General features: G+C 42.0%; 1 protein-coding gene across 1 annotated transcript in view; it reads right to left on the bottom strand.

Annotated features, from left to right (window-relative positions):
• VWA3B (von Willebrand factor A domain containing 3B) overlaps positions 1-22613 on the bottom strand; it is a 233983-nt gene that overhangs the window by 27779 nt on the left and 183591 nt on the right. Inside the window, 1 exon segment of the mRNA XM_023211441.2 lies at positions 16691-16892. Within this exon segment, the coding sequence (XP_023067209.2) occupies positions 16691-16892 (202 nt within the window).

A 22613-nucleotide genomic window follows, 5' to 3' on the forward strand; every position in this document is an offset into this window, starting at 1 on the left:
GTCTCCTGGCCTGGTCCAAAACCCAGAGGTAGGCACAAGGGTCCAGATAGAGAGAGCGGTAGGAGAATCCTAGAGTTCTAGCTTAATAAATGGAAAAAGGAAATCCTAACACTCAGAAAGAATACAAAAATTGTCCCCTCTTCTTATTCTCCATTCTCACACCTCAGTCACCAAGCAATCCTGTGGCAGTGCAGCAATGTTTTGAGCCCAAAACTCTGAAGGAGGCTAAATCTTCCTGTCTGATCAGTGGCACTGTGATTTTGAGAAGGTGGAGTGAAATCTCATTGTTCTCTCTCTCTCTCCCTTTCGCTCTCCACCCTCTGTTTGGCTCCAGATGCAAACACAATAAATACAAGCCACTGAGCTGGGTACACATTAATAAGCCCAGATTTCTGGCTGGAGAACTGAAAAGAGAAGCCATAGGGCACTAGAAATTACTGGGAAGATCATTGATATAGAAAAGAGAAGGGGAAGCACTAACCCAACACCAAACCAGACAAATACATCACAAGAAAAGGACCCTACAGACCTATATTCCCCATGAATGTAGATGCAAAATCCATAAGAAAATACAGCAAATGAATCCAGTAACATATAAGAAGGATTATATACAATGGCCAAGTCGGATTTGTCCCTGGAATGCAACACTGGTTTAACACCCATATTAATAGAACAAAAGATAACATTTAATGTAACATACCATATTAATAGGATAAAGGATAAAACCATATGGCTATTTCAATGCATGGAGAAAAAGTATTTGACAAAAATCCAACACACTTTTATGATAAAAACTCAACAAACCAGGCATAGAAGAAAACATTCTCAATTTGAGAAAAGACATCTATGAAAAGCCTACAGTAAACATGATACCCAATTTAGAAAAACTAGATGACTTACCCTTAAGATCAGAAACAAAGTAAGGCACTCTCACCACTTCTATTCAACATTGTATTTGAGGTTCTAGCCAGTACAATCAGGCATAAATAAATAAATAAATAAATAAATAAATAAATAAATGTCTCCAGATTGGAACAAGTAAAACTGTCTTTATTCATAAATGACATGATTCTATATGCGAAAACTCTAGGGAATTCACCCCAAAACTGCTAGAATTAATTAACAAGTTCAGCAAGGTGCCATGCTACAAGATAAATGTACCAATAAAATCAACTGTGTTTCTATGTATTAGCAATAAACACTCTGAAATTAAGAAAAAAATTAATTTATAATAGCATCAAAAAAGAATATATTTAGGAACAAATTTATCAAAATAAGTGGAAGACTTATACACTCAAAACTAAAAAATATCATTGAGAGAAACCAAAGATCTAATAAGTAGAGTGACATACCATGTTCATGGATTGGAAGACTTGATATTATTAAGATAGCCATTTGTTCCCAAACTGATATATAAACATTATAATTTATATTAAAATCCCAGCAAGTTTTTTGTTTGCTTGTTTTTGGATTCTCTTTTTTGTTGTTGTTGTTGCTGCAGAAACTGAGAAGTTGAATCTAAAATTTACATATAAATGCAGAGGACCCAGATGACTCCCCAAAAAATACTGACAAAGAACAAATTTGGAGAACTTGCTTTTTTTTTTTCTTTTGAAACTTACTATACCTACTGTCATCAAGAAATTGTGGTACTGACACAGGATAGTGATATGGATTAGTGAAACAGTACTGAGTCCAGACATAAATGCTTATAGTTAATAGTCAATTGATTTTTGACACTTTGGAACAAAGTTTGGCAGTTTCTTAAAAAATTAAACAAACTTACCATATGACCTGAAATATTGCTACAGTATTAGATGCCTCACCAAGAGAAATGAAAACTTATAACCATAAAAAGACCTGTATATGAGGATTCATATCAGCATTATTCATAATAATAAAAGGGGAGAAATAATTCAAATGTCCATTAACTGGAGAATGAATAAACAGAATGTGGTATATCCATACAATGGAATAGTATCCAGCCATTTATTTATAAAATGCATAGAAAAGGCAAATATATAGAGACCAATTGATTAGTGGTTATCCAGAGCTGAGAGTGTGAACAGAGAGTGATTGCAAATGGGCATGAGGGATCTTATTAGGAGGAGGATAACATTCTAAAACTGGATTGTGGTGGTAGTTGAAAACTCGTCAGTTTTATTAAAAGTCATTGAGTTGAAATAGGTAACTTTCATGGGGGTACAAATTATACTTCTACAAATCTTTTTTTTAAGGTAGAAATGTTTTTGGTTTGCTCTATATAACCACTCACAATATTTTGCATATACTGTAGTGGGCTGAATGACTGAATCAGTACAGGAGCTTCCGAATCCATCTACAAATCAAAAGATAAACCACAGAGGCCTTTTTCTCCAAATTGCTACACTGCTGAAACTGGGGATTTTCCATCCTAGATTTTTACTCATTTTTTTTTTTCTTTCTTAACCATAAACTTATTATAATTCTTGAGTCTCTTAAAGAAATTAGTCCTCCATCCCAATTGGAGTGCCTAGCAACATAATTCTCAAGTGTCTCCTCTTTTCAGACCACCACATGCTCCTCTTCTCCATGACACAAAGTCCAATATAAAGTGTTTGCCCAGACATTTTAATGCCACCTTTTTGCAGTGATATAGCGATCTAGCTATAGCTATGTATTTGCCGTGCTATAGTTACACCATAAATAAAATATCAATGCATACTTTATGAGTTCATTTGCAGGCCTCCTCTTAAGAAAGTCTCTAATTTATGAGGCGGCTGGCTAAAAAAATTTAAATAATTTCAGGCAGTCTGAACACCATTTGCTCTTGGGTCATTATTCATGTTCAATATAGTTTGGGTCCTGGAAATAAGTGGGCTCATTTCCATGGTGCCCTGATACGACTGGGTTCTGTTGTAGCCATCTATCATTTGGACCTGTGTGGAGATGCTTTTCAGATTCATTAAAATAAGTGGAAATACGGTTTATAACCTCAGAGGTGAAAACTTAAGAGCCAGGTCCTCAGAAGTAGAGAATAAATAAGCTGAGAGGTTAAGGTCTCTTACAAGGACCGTGGGAAGTCTTCAGACCTGCGTTGCCTGTAGCCTCTGCAGTCATGGACAAAAATGTATGGTGAACAATACTCTTTTGTTTACGATGCTCACATCTAGCCAGATTTTGCTTGGGTACTTCCCTACTCATGGAATTTGCACATTTGCTGAGGCAATCAGTATATCAAAGAGAATTCACCATCACTGGTGGGTGGTGAATGTCACCTGCTTATTCCCGGGCTTTCACCCAGAGAAGAAACCTAAGCACTCTTTCTAGCGTGAGGTTCAAAATGGCTAACTGTGGTCTGAAATGACCTCAGAGGAAGGAGCTGGACTAGGAGGCAGGAGAAACAGGATTGGGTGCTGCCCACTGGGTGATGTGACTTTGCGCAATCTTTTAGCCTTCTTGGGTCTCAGTTTCTGCAAAGTAAGGGAACAAACTAAATAATCTCTACCACTTCCTAGTTCGCTATTTCTGTATAGGAGGGTCTAAATCTATACTCTTGGAGAAACTGCTAGGATGTATGTATAAGGCCAGGATGCAAGCCTGCTACCCTTGCTGGCAGCTCCCACAAGATAAGACAAATGCACCAGCAACAACTGAGTACATGAGTAGCACAGTTTTTCCATCTTCATAATCCAGTGGGATGCTCAAGCACAGCTTCCTACAGTAATTTCTTCAGTGGAAGACTGTGTAAAGTATTCTAATAATGGATAGAATTTAAAGTCTTGAGAATCTGGAGCCTATTATGCTAAATCAACTGTTACTCAAAAACCTCAATTTTCCATAAAGTTTAAAGCCTTTATGGAAAAGCCACCTTGCTTCAGGTCACCAGTGTTCATGTCAAAGACCAATTGGCTGGGAAGATACTTGGTCACTGAGACCACCAGACAGTCTCTGTCTCCAGACGAATAAAAACCTGATTCCACAAAGACGTCCACATCGATTCCGGGAAGGCATTTCTCCCCTTTAGATTTCATTAGTATGACAAATCATTTCTTAGAACCTATGCCTAGATACATTTAAAGTTCCTGTTTAAAATTCTGAATGAGTAGAGTCACATAATTTATTTAACTAGCCCTCTTTCATCTCTAGATTCCAAATATTGATTCTCTCAATTTCCTAGCCAGAAGTTAACTGAGGAGATTGCTTTCTACATTTTCAGAATGGGTTTAAAGGTATAAATCTGGGAGTTCAGTTGCCTAAAATAATCAGAGAAGTCTTTTTTTCTATAGTTGTCACTCACTTCCCAATTCTTCTGACAGAGAATAGCCATTTACTCTGTGAAGAGTTTCCCCCTGCATGGGTGATAGTGAATGGTAGCAATGCTATGGCATTCATTCTTAACACTGCAACTCCAACCTAAGAAAATGTCTTTCTAAATGGTCACAAGTATCCCTCCCCTTCAAGTCATTCATACACCTGTAAGTTCACTGGAAAGGACAAGGACAGATACTAAAGAACATTGTAAAAGTAATTCATGTTGGCTGTGAACGGTGGCTCACACCTGCAATCCCAGCACCTTGGGTGACTGAGGCGGGTGAATCCCTGGAGACCAGGAGTTTGAGACCAGCCTGGCCAACGTGGCAAAACCCTGTCTCTACTAAAAACACAAAAATTAGCTGGGTGTGGTGCCATGCGCCTGTAATCCCAGCTACTCAGGAGGCGAGGAACAAGAATCACTTAAACCTGGAAGGCGGAAGTTGCAGTGAGCCAAGATCACACCACTGCACCCCAGCCTGGGTGACAGAGTGAGACTTTGTCTCAAAAAAAAAAAAAAATATTCATGTTTACTCTGCTTTGTTTCCAACTGTTATTACTATTGGCAAGAATTCATTTCTGGTTGATTCCACATCATGGGGCCTTATGGAAGGAACCATTCACCATGGCCTACCTGATGATTTGATGATTCATTCGGACCATGGCACAGTCAACTGAACTGCATCACAGATAAAGCACAGTGGTCAGCTTCAATATAATGGTTCATCCCACAGAAATAGAACACAGGCGGCCGGGCGCGGTGGTTCAAGCCTGTAATCCCAGCACTTTGGGAGGCCGAGACGGGTGGATCACGAGGTCAGGAGATCGAGACCATCCTGGTCTACACGGTGAAACCCCGTCTCTACTAAAAAAAATACAAAAAACTAGCCGGACGAGGTGGCGGTGCCTATAGTCCCAGCTACTCGGGAGGCTGAGGCAGGAGAATGGCGTGAACCCGGGAGGTGGAGCTTGTAGTGAGCCGAGATCGCGCCACTGCACTCCAGCCTGGGCGACAGAGCGAGACTCCGTCTCAAAAAAAAAAAAAAAAAGAAATAGAACACAGGCTTCCCAGGATGAAAAGACATCTCACCAGGGCAGCTAGAGCTGCCATCCCTTCAGCCAGAATATTGACAACTTTGTTCCAGAAAGATGACATCCTGCTGGTTTTGAATTTTGCTGAAGACTTCGGGGTGAAGACAGTTCACATCAAAGAACTCCTCCCAACTCCATTTCTTTTCTGCCATACCTCACCTAAACATGCACACAAAATACATGCCAACTACTGAGGTCTAAAAAGAGACTCATGGGTGATGAAAGTCAGAGGGAATAGAGACAGAGCAGGAAAGGCTAGCTCTCAAATAAACAAGCCAACATATGTTTAGACTCAGGCACACAAGAATAGCTGCACACCAGTTTCAGTGAGGAAGTCCCACGAGCAGTGATGCCAGCAGGAGGGATGCTGTGTGCTGAGTAATGTGATTTAGCCTTGTCTACAAAATTCAGATAATCCAATTTACTTCCTTGTCAGATTCAATCGCAGGTGATATGGATGAGGGCCCCAAATGATGCCACCCTCTTTTCATTTCATGACTTAATTTCAAGGTCATGCTCTTGGACATGGTGGTGGAGAGAGTGAAATGACTAAATGTTTGATGCTTTAAACTTTTCCACTTAACAAGCAGCATACTTCTCCACTGGGTACAGAATGCATTTCTACAAGTTAACCAGAACTAGGCTTTGGCTTAAAATCTTGTTAAAAAAAACCCACTACTGAAGACTTTTCCTGCCCTAAATTATTGACCTCCAGCACATGCAATCCCCAAATTGTCGTCACAGCAGCTCCAACATGCTTCCTTGTTCACGTCTGTCCTTAAGGCCATGTAAAGTCTGTCACTGCTCTAATCAAAGGAATGTGTGTAGGTTCAGAGAGGTGCTGACCTTTCCCCTTTCTAGGACACCTAATTATAAGACCGGGACATTTGCAAACTGTCTCTGTGAATAATTCAGCTCCCTTTAAAACCTTGGTGAACAGGACCGGGCTAACCTGCAGCCTTTGGGAACTCACTCAGTCTCCGCTCATTTAAATTTAGAGGGATTTCATCCACCAGCAAGTATCCAGACTCTGCATCCCTTTGAAAAATGGACCGGAAAGGCCTGGCGCGGTGGCTCATGCCTGTAATCCCAGCACTTTCGGAGGCTGAGGCAGGTGGATCACGAGGTCAGGAGATCAAGACCATCCTGGCTAACATGGTGAAACCCCGTCTCTACTAAAAATACAAAAAAATTAGCCGGGCGAGGTGGCGGGCGCCTGTAGTTCCAGCTACTCGGGAGGCTGAGGCAGGAGAATGATGTGAACCCAGGAGGTAGAGCTTGCAGTAAGTGGAGATGGTGCCACTGCACTCCAGCCTGGGTGACAGAGTGAGACTCCGTCTCAAAAAAAGAAAGGAAAAAGAAAAATGGACTGGAGAGACAATGAGAAAAGGCTTACAGGAAAATAGAAATCAGGAGTGGCAAACTCCTGCCCAGCCTCTCCAGGGCGGGGAGGAAGTGGCCCATGGTGAATGAGTTGGAAAGCCTCAGTGTGCTTTCCTTCCCAGGGCGTTTGCACTTTAACAGAAGGCAAATATTGTGCCCAAGAAGTGAAGCTCTAAGTGGAATTTCCTGCCGGAGCCCTGAAGAGAAAGCAAGGTCTGCTTGTGAACTGCTCTCAAGTACGGCACATCTGGGCGGGGGCTCACCGGAAAGCTGGCGGTGCTGCCTGGCCGGCCAAGGCTTAAGGGAGTTTTGATCCCCTTCCCTTCCATAGTCTTGGGCACTTAGCCTTGCCTTAAAAACCAAAGGGATGTAGAGGAGTGCTCTGTGAACCTTCCCCCGCCTCCTCAGGGCATAGTATACCTCTAGAAAACACACAGTGAGTAACACGCATCCCAAAACCCCAGTGCAGTTTCCACCTCTCTTTCCAGGCACTGCTTCCCGAGCCCGGCACAGGCCTGGTGAGCAGTCTGGCCTCAGCCTCATCCCAGCTGGTGGTGCTTTGTGTCATGCGAATGGCTAAGAGGCACAAGAAACAATTCCACAGACGATCCCTGAACTAGGAAACATTCCTTCCCCTCCCTGACCCCAGGGCAGCACCGGGCTGTGGGGAACAGTTAATCACCCTGCAAGCAAAACCTCCAGTCAAACATTAACAAACAGCTACCTCAAAGGCTTTGCTGAAAAGAAACGTGTGTGTGTGTGTGTGTGTGTGTGTGGTTTTTTCCTCTCTCTCTTTCTTTGTAGCAGCAAAGGAATCTAATAAATATATACAATATTCCAAACAGAAAAACCAAAAAATCCAAAATGATTTCCCTATCTTGAAAGCAAACCTGCAAGATCATCTCAGGAAATATTCCCTTATTGCTCTTTCAGGAAAAAACATACAAAGAGGGAGAAATTTGAAGGGTGTTACATATTTAAATCTGAAAATCACCAAAGCTTGGGATTTGTAATTCCGTGTTCCTGATACAGTTCTTCATCTCCCGCTACTCCGGAGATGAACAAAAGCCACACTTGGGAGCCACTTTTGTGTCACTGCCTTGAGGTATGAACCACTACCAGCTACCTACTTTATACAAACATCTCCCACGAGACTGTGATGTGCAAATAAAGTCGAAGTCTTTAAGAAAACTTTTCCCTAATTTTAGCTGTCTTGAGGCACGGGCCAAGCTCAGAAGGCAGGAGGACGCTGGGGTACTGGTGTCCTGCCCACTCCCTGCTCTTTCTCTCTAGGGCTCCAGGAACTCTCTTTCCTTCCCTTGCCCCTTTAAGTCTGGGGGTGATAACAACTTCCTGCTATTGCTTGTCCTGTAATATCCCATGGACGGCCTTGGACTGACCTTCACCTCCGCCAAGAGTTCCTTCATTAAGGTTCCTTCACTAGGACTGAATGAATTGGATTCTGCTCCCTGGGTGGCCCCTGCTAAGCCTTCTACACTCCGTTTTCTTCCTCCAGACAGGGAGGGCAAATCTGTCCCCAAACCTGTTTAGGGTGCTTGGGTAGAACTCATGGCTCGGAACAAAGACAAATGTAGAGGCAGGAGACTGCTGACATCTGCCCGGCCGAAATCTCCAGAGAGGAGGGTGCCTTTAGCTTCAGAATGAAAAGACAACCTGGTTGTAAGTTTTTGTCACCTCAGGGATCCCCAGAGTTGACACCCACCTTCCCATTCCTGAACATCAGGACACGAGACAGAGACTTTTTAGAAAATAGAATTTGAGGATATTTTCCTCCTTCTTTCAGTTTCCTCCAGTGACTGGCGTTTCCGAGCAGGATTCTCTCCTTAAACCCCCATCTAACCCCTAGCTAACCGTGGCACAGTCGTGAAGGCTTCATTTTCTCTTTGTCATCCTCTCACTCCCTCTGGGGTTTCAGCTTCACTCTGGCCACACGCCCCAGAGGCCCATTGGGGGTCCCACTTCCAGATGGTAAACTGTCACTGCAGTGCTGTCTGCGGACAGCATGGCCTGAATGTGCACACATCACTTCTGTGTGATGGCAACATCACCAGTGCACCCCTAGACTTGTTAACTTCCTGCCCACTGGTATGGACAGGAGGCAGGGAAATACTGGGTAGAAGACGGCGGTCCCCGGTGAAGGCCCCACTCTCAAGCCTGGACCCAAGGCCCAAAGGGAGAACACGCAGTTCTGTTTTCCTGCTTGAATGTTGCCTTTTCCAAAACCACCCTGCCTGTACCGTCCCCCATCCTGTACCCATGAAAAGCCCAGGCTCCACTGGCCATGGAGTAGCAGAGAAGGAGAAAAGAGAAGCAGCAGCCTGACATCATTGAGAAGCAGCTTGACTTCAGAGGGATGGCTTGATGGCGGGACCTCAGAGAAGAGTGTGGCTGGCAACAGCCAAATCCCAGGGGAAGACCACCCTCCCAATTCATCCCCTTTCTAGCTCTCCATCCTGCTGAGAGTCACTTTCATCAGCAATAAAATCCCCTGCATTTACCATCTGCAATTTGTTCGTGTGACCTGATTCTTCCTGGATGCCGAACAAGAGCTAGGGATACAGAGGGCTGTCACACCGAGCAGTTAAACACTTAGCCATCTGCGGACAGCAAAACTAAAGGAGCACTGTTGTAACACATGCCCACTGGGGCTCCAGGGGTTGCGGTACTCCCCTAGAAGCTGCCTCGGGGCCGCACAGAGTTCTGCTCCTGCCGGCACCCAGAAGTACTCGTCCTGGCCCCTGCACCCACTCATCTGTGTGCTCCCTCTCCCGAGAGGGGCTGAGAGCCATGGGCTGAGTAAACGAGCCACCCTCTTCGCAAGTCCTGCGAAGGGGTCAGGGAAAATTTCCTGTTTCAACATCAGTAGATTTTGTTCCACTGGAGAGGGGTTCATAGCCACTAGGGAGCTAGTCTTCCCAACAGACCTGAGTATCAGCAAAACAGACTAAGTTTTTGCTAGTGGAATTAGGAAGGCTGACTAGTTAGGGTGTGACGCCTCCCACCTCCCGTTAAAGAGAAAATCTTGTGGACTGTAAAAAAAAAAAAAAGGTTACAATGCAAGAATGACAATTGGTTCATTTACTATCTGGGACACAGATAACAGCTACATATATTCTGAGTTTATTTTACATAACTGAAAGACATTTTCCTCTGTCTCCCCAGCTAACATCTTCCTGCATGTATAGTGTCAAAGTCACAACCCAACAGAATATTCTCAATGGCAAATGATCTCTGTTCTCTTCCTTCTCCGATTCCACCTCATCCAGCCTCACCATGCCTGTCTCCCTATGTGCATTTACCTAATGCTCTCTTTCTCCTGGAGCAGAGCACTCAGTTCCCCACCCTGAAGGCCATAGGCTCCAGCTTCCTTGCCAGTCACAGCTTTGAGAAGGAAACGTGTGCAGTCAGTGGTGTGGGTAAGTTTCCATGGCCTCCTTCAGGGCTGCTTTCAGCTTAAAAATATTTTCCACCTCCAAATTTTCCAAAGCAGTCAAGGTTATGGGTGAGAGAGCCTTTTTGATCTTTCTGGGCCAAACGATTTGCCCTGGAGAACAATCCTTATTTATTCAGAAAATGGTGGAGGACAGCACAGCTGGGCTGCCCTAGACCAGGCTCCCAAGGAAGATTAATTATAATCCACAGATGCCCTCCGGCAACTTCCCCTACCTTTCAGCTCTGAGGGCTCTGGATTGGCCAGTGAGGGTGAAATCTGCAATTACAGTAACATGAGGGGTGCTAGGGAGGGGAGTTTTCAATGGGAATTTACAATTTCAGACTTGAGATTTCTCCTGTCATTATGGAGTCAGTGAGCCAAGTGCCCATCGCCAGGGACACCACGAAGCAGGTGGACTATGGAAATAGGCGGAAACCATTACACAGTCAAGCATGGAACGTGCCCAGCGCAGGACGCTAGGCAGAGCAGGTGGGAATAATGGCTCTCACTTTAGGTCTGATCTGGAGCCAGCCAGGAACTGCCCGGGGAAGCTGGAGCGTAAAAATCAGGCACAGGCTCCCTGGACACAGCATGTGTTGCCGTGTCTCCTTCCCACCTCTGGTTCTTACCGACAGAAAAATCATGAAGCTGCCCCAAACTCAGGAATCGGCAAGGCAGCTATGCTGGGTGTCAACCTTGCTCCAGATGAGGGTTATCAGAACGCCCTGGTCATCCAGACTCCATAACACACCCTGCAGCAGGCCAGCTGCAGTGGCCACAGCCCTCTGGACACACGTGGGCAGGCCACTCCGAATGGTCTCATCTCCGTTTTGTTGCTTATCAGTCAGCTCGTGGGGGGGCTTAATGATGAACAGAGGGGCTCTTTCACGGCAATTTATACTCATCTTTCAAAAGCTTTGGCCTTGCTAAAAGAATTTAAAATGAGACTCTATTTACATATAAATCAGGAAAAATGACTTGCATCTATGATGCATTTTTCACCGCAGGATCTCAGAAGGCCTTGAAACCTGGAGCTTCGCACACCAAAGCTTGAGTCCTGTTAGTGGGTCACAGAATTCAATCTGTGGCGTGTGATACTAATGGCATTCTGAACTCTCAGAATCTATCACACATGGAAAGGAGAAGTATCGTCGCAAGAAAACAACATTCCAAATCTTCCACTGCAGAGGGCCATGCCACGAGTAGAAAGAACTCTGAGGAGAAGTCACCAGATGTGGCCTCTCCCCCAGTTCCCTAGGGACATTTATTCTGGAACATGGGTGTTCCCCTAACAGACAAGAGCGGCTTTCGACAGCCTGTGTGAGGGCAAGGCAGGAGGGGACAGTCTTAGCCCCTGACCAAGAGGCAGCCGCAGACCCAGTGATACCACTACACGAACTAAACGCCTTCTCCTGCTCTAGCTCACCTGGCGTTCCCACTCTCTTTCTCCCTGCCTTCCCAGTGAAGATCTGGAGGCAAAACTCTTCACTTCTTATACTAACTTCCTCCACTTCTTCCCACCCTTCTACCCCCTGCCAACTGGCCTCTGCCCCCACCATTCCACTGGCGTTATTCTCGCCAACCTCACTAATGCACTTTCTCTTGGCGAGTCAAATGGCTTTCAGACATCATTCTGCATGGCTTTCCAAAACTCCTTGATAATAACTTTAGCAGTGGAAAGAGCCATCACTGATAATGTATGTTGTGTGCATTCACTGCTGAGCACCTGGTGCTGCACACTCTCCTAGGTGTATGAAGTATGTGGTCTCACAACTTTCTTTTAGGCCAGTGCTTTAATTTTTGTATTTGGAGTCAGGTGGACCGGAATGCAAATCTCGGCACTGCTATCTTCCAGCTGTGTGATGCTACTCAGGCCTTCTAAGCTGAGTTCCTGACTCTTGTCCTTGACTCTCTACCCTGGGCCTCCTGCTTCTCTAACTTACTCACCTTGGTCCCTTCTACTATCTCCTCCTCCTCTCCCAGCACCTGAAATGACCTCCAAATCTATCCCCTTAACTCTGGCCTCTCTTCTAAACTCCAGACGTGCGGCCGTTTACTGGCCTCTCTCACCTGCGTGTCCCACGGATATCTAAGAATCAGGAGTGTTGAAAGTGAACTACCTTTTCCTGAAAATCTGCTCTTCCTCTCACTGTGCCGCTTCTGTGTTTGTTCTTTCATTTATTCACTGAAATACGTGTGCATGCCTACAAGGTGCCCACCACGATTCTAGGCTCTGGGAGCACCTACACCACCACAAACCAAGTCCCACCCTTATTTCAGTGGGGAAGACAGACTGTAAACAAAAACGTCAGGCAGTGAAGTGTGCTGTGAAGTAAACAAACATGTGGCAGAGGGTTAGAGGCTGACACGTGATGGGATAGGCTGGCCAGGGTACACCCGCCTCCCTGAGGAGCAGAGGAAAGATGGAAGGGGAAGCAGTGCTTCTGCTCCTACAGTTATCCAAGGCAGAAGTTTCGTGAGCATCTTCAACTTTGTCCCACATGTCCTACTTTCCCATAACCCGTGTCTCTGTTACCTGTTCTCTCCCCAGTGTTCCCCCCTGGCGCAAGGACTCAACACCTCTCCAGGGGAGCGCTGCACGGGATTTTGGTCTTTTACGTTGGGTCTCATCTCATTGTCAGAATAATCTTTCTAGGACACACATCTGTGAAAGTCCGTTGCTTGCTGAAAACCCCTTCCAGGTGTCCATTTCCTGCAGGCATAAGTCCCTGACCCCAGTAGAGTTCAAGTACCTCGTTTTCTGGTACCATCTTCCCATTCCCACCGTCTCTCCTGCCACGTTCCCCAGGGCACGCTCCGTGCTCTTCCCCACATCCCTGCCTGAGCCCAGGCTGTTTCTTTTACTCCAAACACGTCTCGCACCCCAGTCCCCGATTCCTAGGCATCCTTCTGGGCCAAACTGGATGCGTGACGCCTTCCCTAAGGTCAGGTCACTTTTCCCCATCTTCCACTTGTTCTCTGGGGGTGCCTTTGTTGTATTTGTAACACAGTGAAAGGCTGTAAGGGTCTGCATTTCACTCGTTCAATACACATTTGCTGAGTGGCCCCTGTGCACTGGGCTTCACTGTCAGTGCCACGGACACAGCTACAAATAAGGCCAGACCAGGTCTCGGCTCTCACAGCAGTGATGCCCTGGCGCAATGTCTCCTCCATTGGGCTGGGCCCATGCGTTCAGTGCAGCTAACAAATCCCCATTTTGTGTCCAATATAAGGTACCCCCCTGGGAGATCCCAGGGAGACAGAAAAGAATGAGCGAGGCCACTCATCGCCTGAGGGCATCTGCCCCACGCGCAGAATCTTATCCGTGGTTTTTGGATGAAGAAATCACGGGAATTATTTTTATTCCCATTTTGTGGTAAGAAAGACATAGAACAATTAATTCAATTAATTCGTATGTTGTAAACAACGAGCTTGACTGCCAGAATTCCAGATGAATTCGGTGGAACACAATGATCTTTGCTCCGAATCACAAGAGGCTTCTTTTCACTCCATTCGCAACACTTCCTATTTGCAAACTTAATATGAAGTATAGACAAAAGAACAGGCCAGCAAATTCTGCTGTTAGGCGGCGGGGTCTCCATAGCTCAACACCTGGGACTGGCCATGGTCTGTCGTCCTCATTCAAATTAGGATAGTCCAAGGACTAAGTCTGTTGTGTTCTAGGTACTCCCAGTGCCTAGAATAGGGCTTGGCATCTCATGGGCACTCATAAATATTTCAACGAATAAATGAAAGAGCAGGACAGGGAAAAGCACGAGAGGAAGAAGATCATCCTTTCAAGGAGAGGCAGGTAATTCACTCTCAGTCCTCTTGAGTCTTAGGTGCCCACAGGGCATGTGGGTAAGGAAGGCAAATAGAGAAATGTCTGGGGGTGTCAGATGGCATCTCCCAAAGAAACACTGAAACAATTCTTTGAGGAAGTCATTTTGTTTGAATAACATTACTAGACATATGACCTTCTGTGATAAACATTTTTGCATTCTGCACAAAAGACAAAGCTTTTTACACTGAAGGAAAAAAATGTGATTTGCAGAAGAAAGAATAAAATGAAAGAAAACAAAACAAAATGAAACAAAACACAAGAATCTAGAGCATCAAAAACAGAATTTTAAGCCAGGCTAAACCAGTAATACTTGGCAAAGACTGAACCAAAGGTGATGAACCTGAACAGTCAGATCTGGGGTGGATTTTTAGATGAGAATGTGGTGAACACCTGAAAATTATCTAGGATTTAGTAAGATTTTGGATGAACTATTCCACATCTCTCTTGGTTCGTTTTGTGCTGCTGTGAGAATACCACCAACTGGGTGATTTATAAGAGACAGAAACTTACTGGCTCACTCTTCTAGAAGCCAGGAGGTCCAAGATTAAGGGGCCAGCACCTGGTGAGGGCCATCTTGCTGCCCATAACCTGGCAGAAGGCATCACATGGGAGAGAGAGAGTATGCAACAGAGATCCAAACTCATTCCTTTAATAATGAATCCACCCCTGTGATAATGGCATTGGTCCATTTGTGACCAGAGCCCTCATGGTCTAGCCAGCTTGTGGTATTATGGCATATATATATATTTATCTGGCATGCATATGTATAATATATATATACATATATTTTTCTTCCATGGTTCCTGGCTCATAACTCCTAACATCCTTGGGGTCTCTGCAGTACTGTCCTTTGTGTGTCTGTGTTGGGTAGGTTCAGGGTGGGACTGGTCACCGGAAAGATCAAGGTAGGATTAGAGAGTTAAGACTTTCAGCCCAAACCCCCAACCTCCAGGAGAGGAGAGGGGCTGAAGGTCAAGTTGATCACTATAGCCGATGCTTTAATCGATCATCCCTAAGTAATGAGGCCTCCGTAAGAACCCAAAGGACAGGGTTTAGAGAACTTACTGACAGCTGAACACATGAAGGCTCCTGGAGGGTGGCCCACCCAGGGAGAGCACTCATGGAAAGGAGGCTCTGCACCCTTCCTGCATAGCTCCCACGATGCATCTCTTCATCTGCATCCTTTGTCATATCGTGTATAACAAACTGCTAAACATCGGTGTTTCCCGGAGTTCTGTGTGCCACTCGCACAAATTAATCAAACTCAAAGAGGGAGTTGTGGGAACCCCAACTTGAAGCCGGTCAGTCAGAAGTTCTGGAGGCCCAGACTTGTGACTGATGTGTTGGGAGGGCCAGTCCTGGGGACAGAGCCCTCAACCTGTGGGATCTGACGCCATCTCCAGATAGCAGTGTCAGAGCTGAATTGGAGGCGAACCAACCAGTGTCTGCTGTTTGGTATGTGTGGGAGAATCCCCCACACCTCTGGTCCCAGAAGCCTCCTTCCCTGTTGACTGCCTTGTGGTGCGAGAGCACCGGCTGAGAGAGTAGTTTTTCCCACGCGCGCGCCTCTTAAACGCCCCACCTCCAGCACTGCTGCAAGGGAGATCAAGTTTCCAACGCAGGAACTCTGGGGGACACATTCAAACAAAGCACCATCCACAGACACCCACGGAGAGTCAGAGAGTGGGTTTCACACTGGCCATGTGTATTTATAGACTCCAAATGTTTATACTCTTTGCTCCAGAAATACTACTTCTAAGGCTGTATCTTAACAAAATAATTCAACTATGTGCGCCACAGGAGTCATGAAAATATTATGTGAGAAAGCAGAAAACTGGGAAATAACTATAAATGTTTAACGTTTAGTGAAGAATCAAATAAACCAGGGTATATTCACACCATGGAATATTATGTAACCATCACCCATATAAATCTGACAGTTTAATAAAAACACAGAGAAAATCTATGAAAAAATGGTAAACTTAAAAGCAGAATAAACAATAATTTAGACACTCTGACTGCACCTATGTAGAAAACATTTGAGGAGAAAAAAAAACTAAAAGGAAAGGCTCCCAAGTGGTAGCAATAAGGAAACCAGATTATAAATTATTTTTCTTTTTAGAAGGTTTGCTTTATTAATGGTGATAAAGAATAATTGCTAACACTTATGGGGAGCTTTCAATACTAAGCACTTCACATGTTCATTTCTCTTTATAACAACCCTATGAGACGCGTACAATTAATACTCTTATTTTACAAGAAAATTGAGATTTAAAGAGACTGAGTAACCAAAATCACACACAGATTAGATAGTAGACCTGAGGCTAGTTCTTGGTCTGGCTCCTATGAAAGTCTAGGCTTTTAATCACTACATTATACTTCTATTTAGTTTTTTTTTTTTTCAATTAAAAGATGTATTGTTTTAAAAATAAGTCCATAGTTCAGTCAAATGGCATTTCCTTTATGATGAAAAAAAGTCCTGAGACCTTACCTGGATTGGCTCTAACGCTTTTAGAAATCAATGTGGCAGGGAGTGGGAGCGAGAGAAGGAAGCCAGTGTGGGGATGGCAATGACTTGGGACAGGCAGAGAAGGAGGAAAGACAGAGACCTCCGGGGCACCCACCTCTCCCGGGGCCTTGTTTGTATAATTCTTCTTGGCAGCCTCCTGGAGTTCCATGGCCTGCTGGATGTACATTTTCCCAGCTAGGATTTCACTTTCCAGCAGCGACAGCTCTTTCAATGAAATGGGCCAGTTCAACCGTTCTAAAGCCTGGTTTAAAACTGTTTTGTTTTCCAAGTACTGTATTGGTTTATTTGCATCTAACCTAAAAAACAAACAAACAAGCAAAAAACGAGAGGAAGAAACAAAAAGCAAAGAAAATGACTATAATTGGAAAAATATGGTAAGATGGTTTCCTAAGAAACTCTCCCCTGAGAAACATCTGTTGAAGCTAGTGTCAGTTGTCAGATGATAGCATCATAGCCATACCCTCTGGCCCATCAAGACTTTGGTAGCTTACAAAGGTTATAAATAACCATGTCTGTGAATTACGGTAGGCACTTTTCCTTATTACCTCATTAGGTTATCTGACTTTAGAGAAGTATGATACACATAAATTTTTCAGCATTTTTTTTCTCCGTATTTGGAGCCTAACATCTGGCAGAACCAAACATGAGCTTCAAAGAGATTTCACACAAATATGCCTAGCAGTGACTCTGAAAAACAAAGCAAAGCAAAACAAACCCAAATATTTGCCTCAGTGCAATAATTCTTATACTAGCCCATTTGAGCTATTTTTATCTCCTTTTCCTCTTTGCAAGCCTAAATAAGTCTAAACTATTTGGCCTGGCTGTTTTGGTACATAAAGAACAGAAGCCAAACTTTCTATGGCTGATAAGCAGGCTGTGGGACTCCAGAGGAAGCTAGTGCGGTGTGATGGCCCAGGGCCTGATTCTGTTTCCAGTCTGAGCTGTTTCTGAGTCAGACACTGCTGGTAGGGAATGGGTAGCGAGAAAGAAAACAATTTATGATTATCACTCTTATTGCTGAAAGCATCACTTATTTCTTTAGATGTTGGGTATTGGAAGAGTACAGTCTAAATTCAGCACAACCACAGGACTCCATCCACAAACAAACTCGTACCCAGAAGACAGCACAACATTCTTATTGGAATGATGTCAGCAAGATGGTGGAATAAAAATCCTGGCCCTCATTCCCCTACAGAGACACTGACTTAACAATGTATGAACCAAATTGCCTTTGCGAGAATTACAGAAACCAATGATGAGCTTGTGGCACCGTAGACAAGTTCAAACCCAAGAAGAGCTGTATGAAGGAGAGTAAGAAAGTTTGTTACATTTTGCCTGCCCTAACCTCTCCTCCTTCCCAAAACAATGTGATGCAACTGGAAGAAAACTCCCCAATCCTGGCTTCTCCTTTGGAGAAGAGAGTGGAATACACATTCAAAGTTCTTGTGTTTTGGGAGACTTCTCAAGAAACAGGTTTCTGTCTTGCCTGTTTCAGAGTGCTGATGAGAACAGTGGTATATTTTGCATGTCAGGTTGGGACCTCTGAGAACAGAAATGGGCGCTACAGCTTGTTACAGCATTGGAGATACTGCAGTACTTCAGAGAGACACCAGGGGGAGCAAGATATTATAGGCTTCTGAAAGAAACAGGCAAACCTTTTTCACTGGGAAATTCACACACACAAGCCCAGAGAAGACACATCCCCAGAAAAGGTTTCAGAGATTCCCCAACATCTCTAGCTGGGATAATTGGTGAAGCCTTTCACCTGTAAGAGGCCAGTTTGTGAAAATCAGATGAGACAGCTGTTTTTTCAAATGTCATATTATCAACTAAATATCATAAGACAAACAAAATATAGGGAAAAGGACACAAAGATATGGGGAAATGGCCCAATCAAAGGAACAAAATAAATCTTTAGAAACTGATCCTAAAGAAATGGAGGTATGTTAATTATCTGACAAACAATTCAAAGCAACAATGTTAATGATGCTCAATGAGCTAAAATAAAACAGAGACAACAAATACAACTCAGAAAAGTGATGCATGAACAAAATGAGAATATCAACAAAGAGACAGAAACTATAAAAAAGAACCAAATAGAAATTCTAGAGCTGAAGAATACAATAACTGAATTGAAAAATTTAGTAGAGGGGTTCAACAGCAGATGTGATTAAGCAGAAGAAAGAATCAGTGAACTTAAAGAATAGATTTTAAGTCATAAGTTGTTATAACAGATGAAAAATAGCATATAATGGTAAAAGGACCAATCCACTAAGAGAATATAACAGTTATAAATATATGTGCACCTGGCATCAGAGCTCTCAAATGCATAAAACAAATTTGACAGAATTGAAGAAATAGACAGCAACCCAGTATTAGCAGGAAGCCTCATGCTCTGCTTTCAATAATGGACAGAACAACTACACAGAAGATCAATAATGAAACAGAGGACTTGAACAACACAGATCAGTTGGGCCTAACCAACATATGGAAAACACTTCACCAAACAACAGCAGAATACACATTCTTCTCAAGTACATATGGCATATTCTCCAGAATACCCTGCATGTTAGGCCACAAAACAAGTATATAAAAAAAGAAAGTTGAAAGCAAAGTATTTTTTCTGAACAAAATGAAATGAAGCTAGAAATAATATCAAAAGGAAAACTGGAAAATCCACAAATATATAAAAACTAAGTCACATATTCTTAAACAACCAATGTGTCAAAGAAGAAATCACAAGGGAAATTGGAAGATATCGTGAGATAAATGAAGGAAAAAAATACAACATATCAAAATGTATGAGATGCAGTAAAAGCAGTACTGAGAAGGAAGTTTATAGTGGCAAACACATTTTAAAAGGAGGAAGGTCCCAAATTAACAATTTAACTTTACTTTTCAAGGAACTAGGAAAAGAACAAATGAAATCCCAAGTTAGCAGAGTGAAGATAATAATAAAGATTAGAAATAAAGTATAGAAAAACAAAGAAAAAAATCAATGAAAGCAAGATTGGTTTTTTTGAAAAGACCAACAAAATTGACAAATTCTTAGCTAGACTAACCAAGAAAAAAAGAGAGAAGACTCAAATAACTAAAATCAGAAATGAAAGTGGAAACATTACAACTGATGACACAGAAATTAAAAGGATTATGAGACTACTATGAACAATATTATACTGACAAATTGCATAACCAAGAAGAAATGGATAAATTTCTAGAAACATACTGCCTACTAAGACTGAATCATAAATAAATAAATAAACTGAATAGATCCATAACTAGTAAGGAGATCAAATCAATAATCAAAAACCTCCTAACAAATAAAAGCCCAGTACCACATGGCTTAACTGGAGAATTCTGACAAACAATGAAATAATTAATAACAATTCTCCTCAAACCTCTTTCAAAAGATTGAAAAGGGAGAAATACTCCTAACTCATTTTATAAGACAGAAATTACGCTGATACCATAACCAGACAGAGATACTACAAGGAAAAAGAAACTACAGATCAATGTCCCTGATGAACAGTGATGCAAAAATCTTCAACAAAACAGTAGCAAACTGAATTAAACAGCACATTAAAAAGATAATCACCATGAAAAAAATGGGCTTCATTCCTGGAATGCAAGGATGGTTCAACATATGAAAATTAATGTAATATTCCACATTAACAAAATGAAGGACAAAACCCACATAATTATCTCAAGTGATGCAGAAAAATCATTTGACAAAAGTCAACATCCTTTCATGATAAAAACACTCAGGAAACTAGGAATAGAAAGAAACTGCATCAACATAAGGAAGCCTACAGCTATTATCGTACTTAATAATAAAAGACAGAAAGCTTTTCCTCTAAGATCAGGAATAAGGCAACAACGTCTACTCTTCTCCTTTTATTCAACATAGTACTGGAAGTCTTAGAGAAATTAGGCAAGAAAAAAAAAGGAACAACATCCATATTAGAAAAGAAGAAGTAAAATTATCTCTGTTTGTAGAGGACATGATTTTCCATGTAGAAAAATCCTAAAGATTCTACAAATACTGTTAGAACTAATAAATTCAGCAAACTTAAAGGATATAAAATCAACAAACAAAATCAGTTGCATTTCTATACACTAACAATGAACAATCAGATAAGGAATTAAGAGAATAATCCCATCTACAATAGCATCAAAAAGAATAAATTAGGAATAATTTTAAGGAAATGAAAGATTTGTACACTGAAAACTACAAAACATTGCTGAAAGAAATTAAATAAGACACAAATAAATAAAAAAGACACTTTGTGTTCATGGATTGAAAGACTTAATTGTTAAAATGCCCATACTACCCAAAGTGATGTACAATTCTATGCAATCCCTATCAAAATCCCAATGGTATTTTTTGTATAAATACAAAAAATCCTAAAATTTATATGTAATTTCAACAGATCCTGAATAGCCAAAACAATCTTGAGAAAGAAGAACAGAGTTGGAGGCCTCATACTTCCAGATATCAAAACATATTACAAAGCTACAATAATCAAAGCAGTATACTGTCTGTAGTGTAATCAAAGCAGTGGCACTGGCCTGAAGACAGATATACTGAATACTGGAACTGAATAAAGAGTCTATAAATAAGCTCTCATGTGATCTTGTCAAGTGATTTTTGACAAGGGTGCCAAGACTACACAATGGAAAAATGACAGTCTCTCCAAGAAGTGATTCTGGGGAAACTGGTTATCCATATGCAAAAGAATGAAGTTGGACTCTTGGTTTAAAACATATATAAAAACTAACTCAAACAGATGAAATATTCCAAGCCTATAAAACTCCTAGAAGAAAACAGGGATAAAGCTTCATTATACTGAATTTAGCAAGCTTTTTTGGATATGACACCAAAAGTGTAGGCAGCAAAAGCAAAAATAGACAAATGGGACTATATTAAACTTAAAAACTTTTGTGCATCAAAGAAAATAGCTGCACATCAACAGAGTGAAACAGGAACCTAAAAAAATGGGAGAGAATGTATGCAAATCATAAACCTGAGAATGGGTTAATGTCCAGAATATATAAAGAACTCCTACAACTCAACAACAACAACATAACCCAGTTTAAAAATGGATAAAGGGCTTGACTAGACATTTCCCCAAAGAAGATATACAAATGTCCAGGAATCACGTAAAAAATAATTAGAGAAATGCAAATCAAAACCACTATGAGATATCCTTCATATCCATTAGGATGGTCACTACAAGAACAAAATAAAATAGAAAATAAGAAGTGTTGCCAAGGATGTGGAGAAGGATTCATGAAGCTCAGAAAACTTCCAGCAGGATAAACTCAAAGAGAAGAGTCACACCAACACACATTATAATTACATTATTGAAGGACAAAGAGAGAATCTTGAAAGGAATAAGACAAAAGTGACTTGTCATAAATAAGGACTCTTCCATAAGATTAACAGTTGATTTCACATCATCAACTATGGAAGCCAGAAGGCCACAGGGTGATATATTTAATGTGCTGAAAAACAAAACAAAACAAAACAATATCAGTCAAGAATTCTATATCTGGTCACACTATTCTTCAAAAATGAAGACAAGATTAAGACATTTCCAGATAAATAAAAGGTAAGAGAGAGAGTTTGTTTCTAGTAGACTTGTCCTAAAAGGAATGCTATAAAGAGCTCTTCATGTTGAAGTGAAAGGATACAGAAGATAATTCTAAGACACATGACGAAATAAACAGGACTAGTAAAGATAACTACACAGGTAAATACAAACACTAGTATTCTTGTATGTTTGGTATGTAACTCCTTTTGTTGTTTTCTTTATTCTTTAAGAGGCAAATGCATAAAATAATAATTATGAATCAATGTTAATGGGCACACAATGTAAATGATATAATTTGTGACAATAACTATATAAAGGAGGTTGAAGCTGAATAGGAACAGTTAATGTTGGCTACTAAAACTAACTTCATATCAATTCAAACAAGATTGTTATAAATTTAAGAGGTTAACTATAATTCCCATG

This window comes from Piliocolobus tephrosceles, chromosome 15 (assembly GCF_002776525.5).
Source record: "Piliocolobus tephrosceles isolate RC106 chromosome 15, ASM277652v3, whole genome shotgun sequence".
NCBI lineage: Eukaryota > Metazoa > Chordata > Mammalia > Primates > Cercopithecidae > Piliocolobus > Piliocolobus tephrosceles.